This window comes from Eptatretus burgeri, chromosome 2 (assembly GCF_056783735.1).
Source record: "Eptatretus burgeri isolate ZD-2024b chromosome 2, Ebu_testis_v1, whole genome shotgun sequence".
Lineage (NCBI taxonomy): Eukaryota > Metazoa > Chordata > Myxini > Myxiniformes > Myxinidae > Eptatretus > Eptatretus burgeri.
The window spans coordinates 41,859,257-41,876,847 of NC_140962.1; the positions used below are offsets into that span (position 1 = coordinate 41,859,257).

At 47.2% G+C, this 17,591-nt stretch overlaps 1 protein-coding gene across 16 annotated transcripts in view; it reads left to right on the plus strand.

The window, feature by feature from the left end:
• The first annotated feature begins 4,402 nt into the window (after window positions 1–4,402).
• Window positions 4,403–17,591, plus strand: part of LOC147031895 (mitochondrial fission factor-like) — a 138,946-nt gene continuing 125,757 nt past the window's right edge. For all 16 annotated transcript variants that reach the window (XR_015054834.1, XR_015054849.1, XM_085868837.1 and 13 more), the window contains exons 1-2: window positions 4,403–4,626; window positions 6,971–7,231. Coding sequence is in view for 14 of the 16 variants with exons in the window: in XM_085868837.1 (XP_085724963.1) it covers window positions 6,973–7,231 (259 nt within the window). In the remaining 2 variants the exon portion in view is untranslated. The remainder of the gene's footprint in view (window positions 4,627–6,970; window positions 7,232–17,591) is intronic.

Below are 17,591 nucleotides of genomic sequence, written 5' to 3' on the forward strand. Positions count from 1 at the left end.
CTTTCCGTTGAACCGCCTTTGTTTTCATCTTTCCACGACATGTATGTATGACTGTCTGATCAGTGCATGCAAGGCTCTCTTTCTTCTTACAATTGTATGTATATTGTGGACCTGGCACCAAACAAATGTGTGGGCCCCCATTTTAGGAACCATTGCAAAAGACAGACCAACACAGAAGTAGTCTTCAACACAGAACACAGCTGTATATAAGTTTTGTTTATAAGTTTTGTTTACATTTCCGTGGATCATGGCAACTTTTTGGAGTTTATTCTACTGCTTAGCAAGTACGACGAGTGTTTGTTTACAGGAGCATGTAAACAATTTCATTGAGCAAAACAAAGCGCTGCCCGACTCAGATGTGGGCAGGGTCAGGGGGTCGTTGGTGACCTTGCTTTCAAAGACACCAGTAAATACAGTCAGAGACAATGCGGCAACTGGTCAAATAAAGTATTGCAAACGAAGTGAAAGAGGTTGGCATGTTGTCTATGCAAATAGATACTGCTCAGGACATAACCTCAAAGTACCAATGCTCTGTTATCCTCAGATATCTCACAGATTACATTCACGAGAAACTAACTGCAGTGATAGATTGTGAATCCTCAACTAGGAATTACTTTCTTCATTTAATAAAGTGGGTTCTCGATTCATGTGAAATTGACTTCATGAAAATGTGTTGGCAATTCAACTGATGGTGCTGCAAATATGCAAGGCCAACATAAGGGGTTTTCCGCACTGCTCTCAACGGAGTCCCCCCATACCAAGTCTGCGTCCCGTGCTGCGCACATGTACTTATCCTTGTATTAGCAGACACTACAGGAGTTGTGATTGCAAAGGCATCGCTATTCGCTCATAATGAATGATATTGCCGTGTTGATTCAGGAATTGTATCAGCCTATGAATGTTTGGGAAAGTGTTCGTCAGGACACAGCATCGGAGGCTGTCCACGATTGGTGAAACGCGCTGGTGGTCAAAGTATGCATCACTGACAAAAGTGTTTGGGTCATTCTCAAAACCAGATTGACAAAATTGTGATACTGACAAAGATTCAAGAGAATACGCAATCCGATCCTGTAGTGCGTGTGAAAGCCAAAAGGATACACAAGGTTGCTGCTAAAATATGAGACCATTCTCACTGTTCAAATCTTTCTGTGCAAATTTGAGGCTCCGTCACCACTATCAAAATAGCTGCAAGCAAGCGGAATGGATATATTGGCAGCTCATCACACGGTCACTGGAACACAGGACGATCTCAGAAAGTGCTGCGAAGGATTTCGATGCTGTCAAGAATGCAGCCGACAACTTTGTGGAGTGGGCCAATGACAAGCTGCTCGAGCAGGAGGATTGTGAAGCATGCATCGTCATTTTCTAAAAAAAAAAAATGGGACACCGTATGCTGACTTTGCTAGTCTGGACCCCAGAAACTTTACAGACATGAAGAAATGTGGATTTAAGATGCAATCACTGGAGGAGTTGAGCAAACGCCTGCTCAAATATGACGAAACGGCCACCGTGGATAATTTGCAGTCTGAATTAACCAGCCTGGCTAAATCGCACTGGGACAAGCTTCACACATCAGCTTTGGATGACTATGCGTTGAAGACAGCAAGTGAAGTTCCTATTGAAGATCCGGGCCAGGAATGTGAATTAGAGCTGTTCATCATGAAAAAAAACTGTGCAAGTTGTGTCTCCCAAATTCTACTGAGATGCAACTTCCTGAATGATGCTTATGGTGTCATTGGTCTGGCCCACAAGTCCTCATTGACTCTATTCATCACACAAGTTGCATGCGAGAGAAGCTTCTCTACTTTGAAGGTCCTCAAGAGCCGATTGAGAAGTACCCCGTCACAGGAGCATCTTGAGTCTTGTTTGCTGATGGCGAGAGAAAAGGACATTCTTTTGAACCTGGACTTGGATGAGGTTATCGGTAGAGTGGCCACCACACCTGCTGATTCCTGAAGCCTAAGGTAAGGCACTTACCAAATTCCTGAATTCTGAAACCGAATTTGGGCCGGTTTTTAGTCACAGCCCGTCACTGCCTCCCTTCCACGACCGCACTACTACTATCACCAGTCACCACATTCTGCACAAGTTTGAGAGTACTGGTTAATATCAACTATCAGGAGTGGCGGAAGAAACATTAGCACAGCCACAGGTGAGAAAGGTTAGTCTTTTCCTTACTTCATTAACTGTCATGTAACCAAAGGAATATGAAGCAGAGGGGTCCTCACTGCTCACCTTCACTCTTTCATTCCTCTTTTTTTTCCCCCGCCTTTGGAACAAACTCCCTCACTCTATTCAATCCCATTGTTCCCTCCAAGCCTTCAAAACAGCTGTTCACCACCACCTCTTATCATCCCTCATCCAAATCCTCGATCTTTTCTACCCCCTTAATCCACCCCAAACCCACCTCCTTCAAATTCCCTGCTTTCCTTCCTGAAAGTCCCTGTAATGTCCATCTTGTATTCCCCATGTTCCCCGTCCCATCCTTCTCCCTTCCACAGATCTCCTAATGTCTGTTCCCCACTGTTTTGTCCTTCCCTCTCCCACCCCTCTTGTCTCATGCCCCCCTTGCTCTGTGTTGTGTGTTTACTCTCATATGAGCCTCGACAAGGTATACAAAATAAATAAATAAAGAAATAAATCTGGCAAGTGGCAGTACTGCCCGACTCCCAAGGCTTCGCCCACCCTCAAGCAGTTTCCAAATGATATATTTCCCTCCTTGAACGCGGGTTATGTAATCACGCATCATGCACAAACACAAATGGCTGATGGTCTGGCAATCGCCAGCACGTTCAGGTATACATGGCAGAGAATCCGTACAGGGCCCTGGGTACTCTGAAGATCTGACCAGAAGGATTGTCAACGACTTGTTCTTGGGCTGTTCGTGTTGCCGGATTATGTCTACGGAAGGTGATATTCCTTCTGTGGAAACTGTCCGTGAATCCGGGACTTCATGAGCAGGTATGTTCTCCCTGGACTTCAGAGGAAGCCGTGCCGTGTCTCGGGACACTGGAGCCGTGGAGGGAGGATGGTGGAGGAAGCTGTGGGGGGGGGATGGTGGAGGAAGCTGTGGGGGGATGGTGGAGGGGGCCGTGGGGGGGATGGTGGAGCCGTGCAGGGTGGGGGGATGGTGGAGCCGTGCAGGGTGGGGGGGATGGTGGAGCCGTGGAGGGGATGGTGGAGCCGTGCAGGGTGGGGGGGATGGTGGAGCAGTGGAGGGGATGGTGGAGTCGTGTAGGGTGGGGGATGGTGGAGCCGTGCAGGGTGGGGGTGGGGGGATGGTGGAGCTGTGCAGGGTGGGGGATGGTGGAGCCGTGGGGGGGATGGTGGAGCCGTGCAGGGTGGGGGGGATGTTGGAGCCGTGGAGGGGATGGTGGAGCCGTGTAGGGTGAGGTGGGGGGATGGTGGAGCCGTGGGGGGGATGGTTGAGCCGTGCAGGGTGGGGGGGATGGTGGAGCCGTGCAGGGTGGAGGGTGGGGGGATGGTTGAGCCGTGGGGGATGGTGGAGCCGTGTAGGGTGAGGTGGGGGGATGGTGGAGCCGTGGGGGGATGGTGGAGCCGTGTAGGGTGAGGTGGGGGATGGTGGAGCCATGCAGGTTGGGGGATTGTGGGGGGGTGGTGGAGCCGTGTAGGGTGAGGTGGGAGGGATGGTGGAGCCGTGGGAGGATGGTTGAGCCGTGCAGGGTGGGGTGGGGGGAATGGTGGAGCCGTGGGGGGTGGTTGAGCCGTGCAGGGTGGAGGGTGGGGGGGATGGTTGAGCCGTGCAGGGTGGAGGGTGGGGGGGATGGTGGAAAGGGGGGGTGGATTGTGGAGCCAGTTTACACCATGTTTTAATGTAAATGATGTAAATGTTGAGGTTACAATAGAAAAACAAATGTCCCCATGATTTCCCGAAAGCGACCCGATCGCCGTCGCGTGAAATGTGATCATTGTAAAACAGAGACCGACCTGGACTACCAGGAAACACTTTCCAAACAGACGCACAAGGGCTTGAAGTTTACATTCGGGCAAATCTGTCACTTAAAATCTCAAATTCCCCATAAAAACAACTGGTCCGTCCTCCCTTGCCCGTAACTTGTCCTCATCACGGTCCACCCGAAGCCGTACAGTCCATATAATAAAAAATCATCATTTTCAATTTGATTCGCTCGGCCGGAATCTTTCCAATGGAAAAACGTACTCAGACCCAGGTACGTATTAAATAGATAGATCGGCCCAAACGAGCAGAGCCATCGAATCAGGGAGGCGGAAGTTAAAGCGAACGTTTTTAACACTCGTCGCCACGAATAAAAACCTGCGATGAGCGGTTTTGTGTTACTCACTCTCCACTCTTGTTAACCTGGAGACACACGTGACGGGTTTTGTCCGTAACTTGCCGTTTTACTCTCCCTGGAAACGGCTATTTAGCGATGACGTCATGGCGCACGCCCTGACGTCACACGTAATGTCCCGTATACGTACGTTCGCTTGATGCTGATGCGTGATCGGACGTCCGCGTCTGCGAGAGCTAAAGACGTTTTCTCACCATTCGTAACTCAACAACAAACCCTCTCGTTTTGAGGCCTTCGCCCCCCATGGGTTCGTGACCGCCTTGTCCCGGCGTGTTGAGTGGTTCTCCGTGCGTCGGTGAGTCAGCACGAATTTCGCGTGTGGTACTCGGTGCGGGTCGTGCCCGGCGGTCCGGAGTGCTGAATGAGATACGTGCTTGGCTCACACGGTCGGTTGTTCGAAATGCCGAACTCGTCGTCGTACTCGTTTATCGGACGGTCGACTTTCCTGACAGGAATCGGACAGTTTGCGTCCGTCAAGGTTGACGCTTCGACCTGTGGTCACCTTGACTGAAGCAGGTATTCGTGTCGGTGTTCGAGGACTATCCAAGCTCAGTGGAAATGTCGCCAACGGGTCCTTTTCGGCCTCATCACGGTCCACCCGAAGCCGTGTCGCTCTGTCCGTTTCACTGTTATTTTTCCTCCTTTTTGAATCCAACGTTTTGCTCACAAGACCCTTGATGAACACGGTGCTCGTTAGTGGACATGAGGGAAGGGTACAAGGAAGCACAAAATGGCACAAACGGTAAATTCTCATGAAAACATCGTGTTCCGCATCATTTGGAAAGGTATTTGCCCTAAAAATGTAATTTCCTCAAAATTTCTCGCGATGGCTGTTGCTGGTCATGAGATTCTCCAGGTGTATGTGTTGTGGAGGATTCTCGAGCAGGTGATATTGTTGCGAATCTGGAAGCCATGAACACTCAACATTCAAGTCCCTATAGAACAGTTATATCGGTAAGTATGTGTTTCTCGTTCGGGTCCCGTCCCTAGTCTAATGGGAATTAAATGTTCGTGCGCTGCGGAGTTATTTTGATAGGGTTTTCTTTTACATTTTTACACCCCGTATCACAACAACACCTTCGCTCCATCCTGACGCCATAACGCTCGTGACATTCTTCACGTGCTCGCCAGCAAGCACGTGCGTGGGCGGAGCCTAACATAGGCATGGCGTCCCTCTCAGCCAATCGGTATGGAGCGGGCGTCTTACCCGCCCCGTTTCCGACCCAGCACCATCGCCATTAGGCACGTAGCCAGAGGTGAGCCGAGCCACAAGCACCTCCACTCGGGACTCCGCCCAGAGTGGTGGGAGTTGCCCCCTCCTACCGCGGGCCTGTCCAATGGAGGATGGCCAGAGAATGGCGCGATGGGTCCGACCAATCGGGAGGCGAGTGATCGGGAGAAGAAGCCCCTCCCAACTAAAAAAGAAGTGCGGTGGTTGTCGGGTCCAGGGGAAGGAGTTGAATTGCGCCACATCTGCTCTCATCTCGCTGGCGCTGATCTCGTCTCATCTCACTGGCGCTTCTTCTGGTCTTGTCCTGTCGCCGATGCTGGGCTGGTCTGGTCTCATCAAGAGCGCTGGTCTGGTCTCATCTCAACGCGGCTGGTCTCATCCTGGTTCGCTCGTCTCGGCCAAACCGTACGAGGCGGGAAGGTCCATTTCATTTTGGGTATTTGTGTGTGTGCGTGTGTGTCCCGTGGGCCTGTCTTAAAGTAGCAACTGGTTAAGTGCTTTGCTGTACATTATTTGCATTCTTTATAGTCGGTTTAACTCTGCCCTTTATGTGTCCCTTCCCCCTATTGGTAATAAATATTCCTTTTGTTGAATGTTTCAGCTCGTCTTTGTCCTTTCCTTCATTGGCTTAGCACGGTGCGTGTTGGGAAATTAAAAAGGCCGTTGTTGCCGTAGTTGTGTGCATTTGCACCGACGGGACCTCTGTAACCATCCGCTCGGGTTATGCACGGGTCGAGCACGGTTACGGCTCGTCCCGTTCGAGCTCCGTCGAGGGTGTGAATACTCGGTAGTTCGCCACGTGGGCCTCTAGGTATTTTGAAGTTTGGCAAATAACCCTGTGCCCATGCTGTTGATTTATTGATGATTCACGGTCTGTAAGGGACCCGTATCTTCGGAGTTATCCGAGGGTGATGATCTGAATTCCGGGTGTTCGGTGGTGCCGACTCTACTGCTCCATCTAGCGGTCGTGCTCGTCGCCGATACCCTGCCCACAACAATATTAAGTTGTGGAGTGGGGACGTATAGTCTGCTTCACACATGGTGTGTACACTGGGAAGATTGGGGGGGGGGGGTCAAAAATTCCACTATATTTGCATACGCAATATTTAGATAGCTTCTAACAGACCTTGTCAACACAATTCCATTCATTTGCATTACACTTTTGGGATGACTTTCTGATCATTTAAACCGCCGCACAACATGTACTACCCGACGAGCGGCAGGACGTGTAACCTCGACATCCCTGCCATATCCCCAAATCCATATATATATATATATATATATATATATATATATATATATATATATATATATATATATATATATATATATATATATATATATATATATCTGTATACCGGTTAAGTTCAGACAACTTATTTTGCCCCACCTTCCTTCACCCTCCCAGCAATGGAGTCCACGTCATTCCCACAAGGTAAAGACGATGCTGGCCTTAACTATGATGCCGCGATAGCCTCTGATCTCGCCTTCACAGCGGCGATCAGCCAGGTGATGCGAGTTCCATCCTGCCTCACGGTGGCCACGGAGGCCGGTGGCCAATGTGGATCCGAAGACTTACCGTTCACTGCGATGGATGGCATGCCAATTAACACGGATGACGGTGCCTCCTGCATAGTGATGCAGGTGCCCAATCGGATTGTCGTTGCTGGTGAGTTGCAATTGTAAAGCACAATATATCATCAATCTGTGTTTCTCATTTCAGCATAATTGTCCAGGATACCAATGGTTGGTTAAACCGAGGCATAGACTGTATGATTTGTTGTATAGGATGGTGAGGGACAAGAGGGGAAAAGCACGGACCACACACATACACACACTATACATACTGTGTTCACCATGGAGCAGCTCACCTCTAATCTTGAGAGTTTATCCAAAACACATGGTATTAAACCCCACATGAATGAGACATGACATTTCATTTAACCGATAAAGTCTGATTGTGGGATAATGCACAACATCTTGCACATGTCATGTCAGAAAACCCACTTGTAAGCATTTGATAGAGTTGATTGTGTAAAACAAAACGATTCTATCTGTCTACCATTGAGAGATTGTAGTGTGATGGGAAAAATGTGGATTTGTTAAACCCATTTAAGAAGATGAAGAACGACCCGACAGGATAGTGTGTAAAGGTAGCGTCCATACCTTGGAGCTATCTAGTCTGGGTTGCATTCCCTTCCTGACGAAACGATCTGATTGGTTATTCACAGGCAGGCTTTTGTATCGCAAAATGCACCGTCCCCCATATGTACGTTCGGCCGGGTGTCTCATGTGGTAGCATTTGTAGGTTGGAGGTTAAAGCTCCCATCGTGCCTTTCACGAAAAGTAAGCAAGCTATCCCTGGTACCCAGAACTAATTACAAATTCCTATTCATATCATTTGCAGTCGAAGATCAGGCCCGGACAGTCGGTTCTTGAAAGACGTGGGCCAAAAACCTTCCATGGCTGATCCCACGAGAGGGGAATGACAACGTGCAAAGATTGCAGACCCTCACCTGGACTTTTGTGTGGTTTTATAGTTCGTATTGTTATGGCCCGGGATTTGAGGTTCGCCACGAGGGGAAGCGCTCGAGTTCCTCCCAAACACCCTGTCCTGAGGTCACCAGCCGCGGATAACTCTGTGGCTCGGCGGGTTGCCAATCAACCATGAACGCCGATTGGTACCACCAATCCTGACAGGGTTATCACTACTTCACGTGTTACCTTTAACCTTTGGACGACCGCACCAAGGGGGTTTCGTACCCTCAGCACATACTCAGATTAATGCCGAGCGATACAGTGAGTGTACGCTGGCGAGCAAGAGCAAATCACATGGAGTACAACTTCCCAGCTAATACTACGTGTGGACTATGCTGGGCTAATGGAGGAAAAGATGCTATGAGCTGGGTACATTACAATACCAAGGAATTGATTTTTAGAAAGGGCAAGGAAAGGTTTGTGTAAAAGCAAGGGTTTTATTACAAGGAAGATACGGACAGCAGGGAAAGCAGGGATTGATGAGGTGCGGCAAAAGAAAACACAGTTGTATACAAAGAAGACAGTGCAGAGCTATAGCATTCTAATACTTCTCCAATCTTCATTTAACATGACCGGCGCCATCAGAAACACTTCCGAGGAAAGTTGGATGGCAAGAAAGATGAGGGAAAGTACAAGGTGTTTGCAACCTCTCGATTACCAGACAGGGCTGACAAACCTGCACGGTCCAGTTACTGAGGAGGGGGTTAGTGGAGGGAAACTAATGGTGACTAAGGTGCCAGGTCTGAGGAGGTGCAAGTGAGAGTGTGATTGTGTGCAAGATGATGTTCAAGATGAGGTGCAGAGAGAAAGCTGTAAAATGTGCATATCAGTGGGGCCACCCTGAAGGGGACAACTGTTTGGGAGTTGCCAGAGTAATCGCTGATGCTCCTTTAGGAATATGCATCCACAGCAGACGAAATGGAAGGAAAGAAAAAAAACGTGTTAGAAGACAACCTAAGAAGGTGTAAGAAAGTCGAAGTGTTTGGTGTTATCGGCTTGGCCCTGTGACTGTGCTGGATCTGGCTCTCTCGCTCTCCCAATGCCCCGCTCCGTGATCTCTGTTCCGCACTCGCTCTGACCCTTTTGCTCCGCTCCATTCCACCTCTCCCCACCAAGCCAATATGAATCGATCACATGAACCACTGTGTGCCTCAGAATTACGAGTGAGCTAAGCGATCCCGCCGTGCAGGACGCATAGTTACGTGGCGAGGGAGGAGCTGAAAGGTGGATCAGAACGGGCCGCAGGAGTTTTCCAGTGCCCCCATTGGTGGATGAACAGTCACCCCAGCGTTAGCTCCACCCACGCACGGGTTCAGCCGCAAAGATGTTGCCATTGTGCACTGGGCTTCCTTACACGACCGAGCTCTATGCTTTACATGGTGCTGGGTTGCTTGGTCTTGCTGTCCGTGCACGCGTGCCATACACCAAATGGGGACCGTAATTGAGCGGAGTGCTCCGGCTAACCATATGATGTTGAATGGAGTTCAGCACACACTCCAAGTCCTCGGGTCTGCAATGTTATACCGCGCTGCCCCATTCCTTGTTGGTCCAAAAGGGAGTGGTGATCGGCGGTGGTGATTGTGGTTGAGGTGATGGTGGCAGCAGCATAACGGTGGGTGTGGTGGTGGTGGTGGTGGTTGTGGTCATTTGTTGTGGCTGTTTGTTATGGTTGAGGTGGAAATGGTGAATGTCAAGTGAGCTTGAGTTATGTTTCAATGGTGTCATGATGATTTATGAAGGCATTTTTGATCGTTGCATGAATCTTGTCACGTTGGACTTGGAGTACGGTGATGGTTCAAGTGAAGTGTCCGTTGGGTTGTGGCACGCAATTCAAATGGGAGTTGGCACACGTATGCTAATGAACTGCTTGCGTACATACATGCATGCATGGAGAGGCTTGTGTGCTGGAGAAGCATGACAGGAAAGGAATGAGAAGAAACTTACTATCTAATCCCACACAATGCATATGACCCATAAGCCCACCACACATAAGGGAAGGGCTACCTGGAACGAATATGAACAACATGACTATCTCAGGAACCGATATATATATATATATATATATATATATATATATATATATATATATATATATATATATATATATATATATATATATATATATATATATATATATACACATATCAGTGGGGAGAACAAGTATTTGATACACTGCCGATTTTGCAGGTTTTCCCACTGACAAAGCACGTAGAGGTCTGTAATTTATATCATAGGTACACTTCAACTGTGAAAGACGGAATATAAAACAAAAATCCTGAAAATCACATTGTATGATTTTAAATGATTAATTTGCATCTTATTGCATGAAATAAGTTATTTGATACATCAGAAAAACAGAACTTAATATTTGGTACAGAAACCTTTGTTTGCAATTACAGACATCAGACGTTTCCTGGAGTTCTTTACCAGGTTTGCACAGACTGCAGAAGGGATTTTGGCCCACTCCTCCACACAGATCTTCTCCAGATCCTTCAGGTTTCGGGGCTGGCGCTGGGCAACACAGACTTTCAGCTCCCTCCAAAGATTTTCTATTGGGTTCAGGTCTGGAGACTGGCTAGGCCACTCCAGGACCTTGAGATGCTTCTGACGGAGCCACTCCTTAGTTGCCCTGGCTGTGTGTTTCAGGTCGTTGTCATGCTGGAAGACCCAGCCACGCCCCATCTTCAATGCTCTTGTTGAGGGAAGGAGGTTGTTGGCCAAGATCTCGCGATACATGGCCCCATCCATCCTCCCCTCAATATGGTGCAGTCGTCCTGTCCCCTTTGCAGAAAAGCATCCCCAAAGAATGATGTTTCCACCTCCATGCTTCACGGTTGGGATGGTGTTCTTGGGGTTGTACTCATCCTTCTTCTTCCGCCAAACACGGCGAGTGGAGTTTAAACCAAAAAGCTCTATTTTGGTCTCATCAGACCACATGGCCTTCTCCCATTCCTCCTCTGGATCATCCAGATGGTCATTGGCAAACTTCAGACGGACCTGGACATGCGCTGGCTTGAGCAAAGGGACCTTGCGTGCGATGCAGGATTTTAATCCATGACGGCGTAGTGTGTTACTTATGGTTTTCTTTGATACTGTGGTCCCAGCTCTCTTCAGGTCATTGACCAGGTCCTGCCATATACTTCTGGGCTAATCCCTCAACTTTCTCATGATCATTGAGGCTCCACAAGGTGAGATCTTGCATGGAGCCCCAGACCAAGGGAGATTGACTGTTATCTTGAACTTCTTCCATTTTCTAATAATTGCGCCAACAGTTGTTTCCTTCTCACCAAGCTGCTTGCCTATTGTCCTGTAGCCCATCCCAGCCTTGTGCAAGTCTACAATTTTGTCACTGATGTCCTTAGACAGCTCTCCTGGTCTTTCCCATTGTGGAGAGGTTGGAGTCTGATTGATTGAGTGTGGACAGCTGTCTTTTATGCAGATAACGAGTTCAAACAGGTGCAGTTAATACAGGTAATGAGTGGAGAATGGGAGGGCTTCTTAAAGACAAAACTAACAGGTCTGTGAGAGCCAAAATTCTTACTGGTTGGAAGGTGATAAAATACTTATTTCATGCAATAAAATGCAAATTAATTATTTAAAAATTATACAATGTGATTTTCAGGATTTTTGTTTTAGATTCCGTCTTTCACAGTTGAAGTGTACCTATGATAAAAAATTACAGACCTCTACATGCTTTGTAAGTGGGAAAACCTGCAAAATCGGCAGTGTATCAAATACTTGTTCTCCCCACTGTATATGTATATGTATATGTATATATATATATATATATATATATATATATATATATATGTATATGTATATATATATATATATATATATATGTATATATATATATATATATGTATATATATATGTATATATATGTATATATATGTATATATATGTATATATACATATATATGTATATATATATATAATGTATATATATATATATATGTATATATATATATATATATATGTATATATATATATATATGTATATATATATATATATATATATATATATATATATATATATATATATATATATATATATATATATATATATATATATATATATATATATATATATATATATATATATATATATCGGTTCCTGAGATAGTCATGTTGTTCATATTCGTTCCAGGTAGCCCTTCCCTCATATATATATATATATATATATATATATATATATATATATATATATATATATATATATATGTATTGTTACGGCTGTGGAAATTTGCAGGTCTTGAGTTTAGTTATAACAGGTCCTAACACCATAAAGGTCCTTAGTTCAGTTATATCGCTAAGTGAGTGTTCAGGTAGATTTCCCCACCATTGTTTAATGAGATTTATTCGTGTGGACAGGGCTGTGATCTTTGAGTTAGTCGTTATTCTTTGCTATTGTTATTTTGGACCAACCGCTTCACGCAACCACCTTAACCACAACCCTCATAACCACACCACCGCGTTTCCACCTAGGCACACAGTTGCCAGAGGCCTGGCCTTCGTCGAGGGAAAGCAGGCGGCCCCCGTTCCCCCCTCCCCTGGACGAATGGTGTCTCCACGGTGAATTCCACCCGGCGTGTGGAAGAAGACAAATACAGCGGCGAGGGAGCGTCCCCAATTTGGCGGGAAAATGCTTCCTTCGAGAAGTTTCCCACATGCTCTGGAAGTTTCCCGCATGTTCTGGAAGGAGGGCGGGGTGAGAGCGGAGGGGCGGAGCATGGGTAATAAAAAGCGCACACAGCGTTCGTTCTCTCTCTCTCTCTCTCTGGGGTTGCTGCCGCTCTCTCGCTGTCGTTGCTGAAGCTCTCTCTGGAGTTGTGCTGAGGAGAATCTCTCTCTCTCTCTCTCCCTCTCCCTCTCCCTCTCCCTCTCCCTCTCCCTCTCCCTCTCCCTCTCCCTCTCCCTCTCCCTCTCCCTCTCCCTCTCTCTCCCCCTCTCCCTCTCCCTCTCCCTCTCCCTCTCCCTCTCCCTCTCCCTCTCCCTCTCTCTGTCGTCGCTGGTGTTGTTGCTGCCGCTGAACGCCGCGGAAGGAGCCGTGCTGCTTCTGCCGGAGCTACGTGGAGATATGGGCTCGTGTCCGAGTCAGGAGCTTGGAGCGGTTGGTCGGTGGAGGTCTGGGCGTCCCAAAGGAGACGTGGGCTGGAGGCGCAGCGCTGCTGTGTCACGCGAACCTGCACGTGCGTGTGGGGAGAGCCGGAGAGAGCTCGCCTGCCACTTGGTGAGGCCTGAGCTCAACCGCGGCTACGCTTGCTGCCGTGGGGACGGGACGTCGCGACTCGCCCCAGCAAGGCACCACGAGGGTGCAGGTAACCTGCAACGGTCTCGTGGGGCCCTTTCCGTCACCAAAGCCCCACATTATAAAGGCCCACGGGCCCAGTCTGACTCCCTTGTCTATGAGGGTGGTCTTTTTCCTGGGGTTTTTCTTTGAATACATATTGTGGCGCCGAGTCTGATAAGTAAAACCTGCTTAAGTGTACATTAATGATAAACAATAGTCGGTTGTAGTGTTTTCGCCTTGCTCGTGTCTGTGTCCCATCCCACAGTCTTCGTAAAGCAACTGCATGCGTGTTTTTGAATTCCTTGCCTGTATATACCTGCATCCCTGTATACGTGTGTAGTAAATAAATGTACCCCGTTCGTCGTGTAATTTTCCGCCATTGAAGTGCTATATTGTTTTTCGGAACACTAGTGGTTTTTGAATCCCGATAATAGAATCGGGTCCGGCTAGGTCTGGCGATAATACCTGGTTATATTATCCCACCACTAGGTGGCGGTTATCGGTTATCCCAGAATGGAATGAACCGCTTAAGCGGTTCGTGTCCAAACAGGCCTTCGCCGAGGTACGGTCCCTCGGTAGGTTACCCGCGCGAATACTTAGGTATATCGATATTCGGCAATTGACCCTGTCGTGCGCGGGTAGAATACGGAGTGGGCCATGGTGTGCGTTGAAGGCACACCCGTGACTGGTTCTCGGCGTTGTTCCGGGAAGTCACGACTAAATTGCTCGTTCGGTGGGCGTGCGGCTGCCATTGGCTAAAGCGGTCGTTCGCACGCCGGTCGGCGTAGATTCGTTATATATACACATACATACATACAGGTTGTCGTTGACTTCCGACCAATCGGTCGTAAGTCGAACAACGTATATTTTACATACAAAAAAAAAAAAAACTTTTTTTTTTTTTTGGGGCCACTTTACGTGGTCGTAAAGTCGAAGAGTCGTAAGTCGCATAGGTCGTAAGTCGACGACTACCTGTGTATATATATATATATATATATATATATATATATATATATATATATATATATATATATATATATATATATATATATATATATATATATTTATATATATTTATATATATATATATATATTTATTTATTGGCCGTTCCACAGTAATATGCGAAATTTAAGGGTCTTATCTTCAGGAGCTATCACAGAATTCCTAAAGTATCCATAGAATACCACTAACATGTTTTGAGGTTTATATAAATGTAGATATATACTATTTACAGCAAAAACCGCTATTGTCCTAAAATTAAAGCGTGCAGATAAAATTTTATTCACTGTGATGGGAATCAATCTTTGTCTTAAGCGTTATATTAAAAACTAAATAGATTTACCAAGAGTTTTATATGAACACATACGTTTTTGATTGAGACTGGTTTAGATTATATGTGTAAAAAGACTTTACTTATGATATCCCACACCCTGAATTTGCCAAAAATATACTTTAATGTGAATGCTGGGGGGTTGAAAACAGAGGAACAATCGTTATGCTATCCGTCAATTCGTCATGAAAGAAACAAAATGCTCAAGCTGCACAACCTTAAAAAATACGGTCTTGTTATTTTTGTGAGAACGTAACAACCAAAATGACAAATGTGTAACAAAGGATAACCTTAGTGGTAAGTCCATATCGCCGTAAAAGCTGTACAAAAATCTGGCTTTCCGATTACGTTACAAAGTCACGTTTGTTCCAGAAAGCTTTGAGCAGGTCAGAGGTCGTTTAATAATCATCACTACGAGAGCCTACGCTATACGCGAAGAACACCCCATCAATAAATTGTGTTGGGTTAGATTATCTTCTTACTGTTGGATTCCAGTAGTGGAGGGGTCAGTCTTTTATTTCCCCTTATTTGCAAGATAAACTGGACACACTTAATGTGGACTATGTATGTAACACAATGTTTACCCATTACTGTGGAAAGGCTCATATATATATTGTTGCGAATTCGCGCCCGCCGGTGTGCGATCGGCCGCTCGACTCGAATGGCGGCTGCCTCGCCCACTGGAACGGACAATTCTGTCATGACCCTCTCGGAACAACGCCGGGAGCTAGTCACGGGTGGGGGTTTAACCCCACCACGACCGTGCCAATTGCCCACCCGCGCAGGATAGGGTTGCTCGCCAAATTCGATCCACCTAAGTACCTGCGCGGATGGTCGACCGGGCGATCGTACCTCGCCGCAGGCCAACTCCGGACACGAACCGCTTAAGCGGTCCGTTCCGTGCTATCGGGATAACCAAGTGGTGTTATCGTCGGCCTCGACGGTTCTGATTAATTATCGGGCGTTTTAAGCCCACTACGAACCCTTTTACGTGAAGCAGGATGGAGGGCCAATAAAGAAAAGACGAAGCGAAACGGGAAAACAGTTTACACAATGCACATTTATTAGGCAACACACGGAGAGCACACATATACAGCCAAACAGTCAGAATACACCTATATCAGGAAAACAAAAGAAACAACGACGCAGAGTTACAACCGAATACACGTACACATGGCAACACTTACACAGTTCTACTTTACAAGACACGGCGCCACAAGATCCATACAAAAACCCCGAAAAGAAATGGTGACTTCCCTTTGGGCCATCGAGTCCCTCTCCTACGTCCGTGGACGTGGTCGCGCCTGGCCGCGACTCCGTGCCCTGGCGTGGTAGGTGAGTCCTCTCCGGCGTGCCTCGCACCGGCACGTGTTGACCGCTCGACGCCACGGACGGAGTTTCCGGCGCTATCCCAGCGCGGCTAGAAGGGGGGGGGGGGGAAACGTTGTTGCTCGAGGTCGCGGTGTGGGGAATGGCAGACGCTCCGTCCCACCAGCAGGGTCTCGGGACCGCCCCACAGAAGACCAGGCCAGCGGCCACCAGGAAGAGAAGAGGACGAGCGAGCAGGAAGAGGACGAAGAGAGCCAGAGCACCAACCAAAAGCGCTCCGCCCGTGTCTGACTTTTATAGCCCGGGGCTCCGCCCTTCACTCCGCCCCCGTGTTCGGCCCCGCCTCCCTTCAAGCTTCTTGGAGAAGCTTCTCGAAGGGGGCATGCCCTCGCGCTTTCCCTCCACCCCGCTCCGTCCGGGGGCCGAGGGAGTCAGTTTTTGGCTTGGAGCCAGAGCATTATTCCCCAAAAAGAGGCCCCCACCTTTTCTCACCTTTGACCTGCATTGCTCTTCCACCACTCCAAAGCGCGGGGAAGTCAGATGGGAAAATAGGAGGGAAAAATTGAACCAACCACGGAAAAAAAGCGTGGTTGGTTCAAAATAAAGATAGAACAGAAAAACGGCTATCTTAAAGCGTCGCAGCCCGAATGAATCACATAAATTCCCTCTAAACAACGAGTTTGGGGCTAACGACACATGTACTTAGAGTTATCTCACTTACGGGCCCTGAATGGTGGTTTGCGAATTTCCACAGCCGTAACTATATATATATATATATATATATATATATATATATATATATATATATATATATATATATATATATATATATATATATATATATATATTGTGCCATTGCCTTGGGGAGTGACAGATTTGCAGAACTGTCACTATATTTTATAGACATACTCACATTCTAATGGTATAAGCCTGGTGTTGGCATAGTGGTTAGGGCAGCGGCTTGGGATCCAAAAGGTCCTGAGTTCAAGCCCCGTTGGGCCACTGAATTAATACACCAGGGGGTTGACTCAGCCTGTCATCCTTCCGAGGTCGGCAAAATGAGTACCAGTATACTGGGCCGGTGTATACCCCGGTTAAAATAGGTGTACCATATTCCTGTGTCGTAAGAGGCGACCAGGGTTGCGTCAGGAAGGGCATCCGGCGTAAAACATGTGCCAAATCACTATGCGGATCATAAGGATGATCCGCTGTGGCGACCCCTAACGGGAGCAGCCGAAAGAAGAAGAAGAAGAAGAAGACACATTCTAATGGTATATACTTTTCAGAGGTACTCGGTTGAAAAATAAAAACACGTGCTACTGGCTTCCACTCGGTGGCGGTTGTGGCCTATGTTAACATTCTGTGCAGACTTGAACAGACAAACAAATCCAAATGCAATATCCTCTCTTCCGGTGAGGGTAATCAGTGGCATCATTAAAGAAGTGTAGTAGTTAATAAATCTTTCACATTTTTAAAGTTAAGAGACTATGTCATTATTTTACATGAAGCACATGGGGGCCAGAATTCCATTGTAGTAC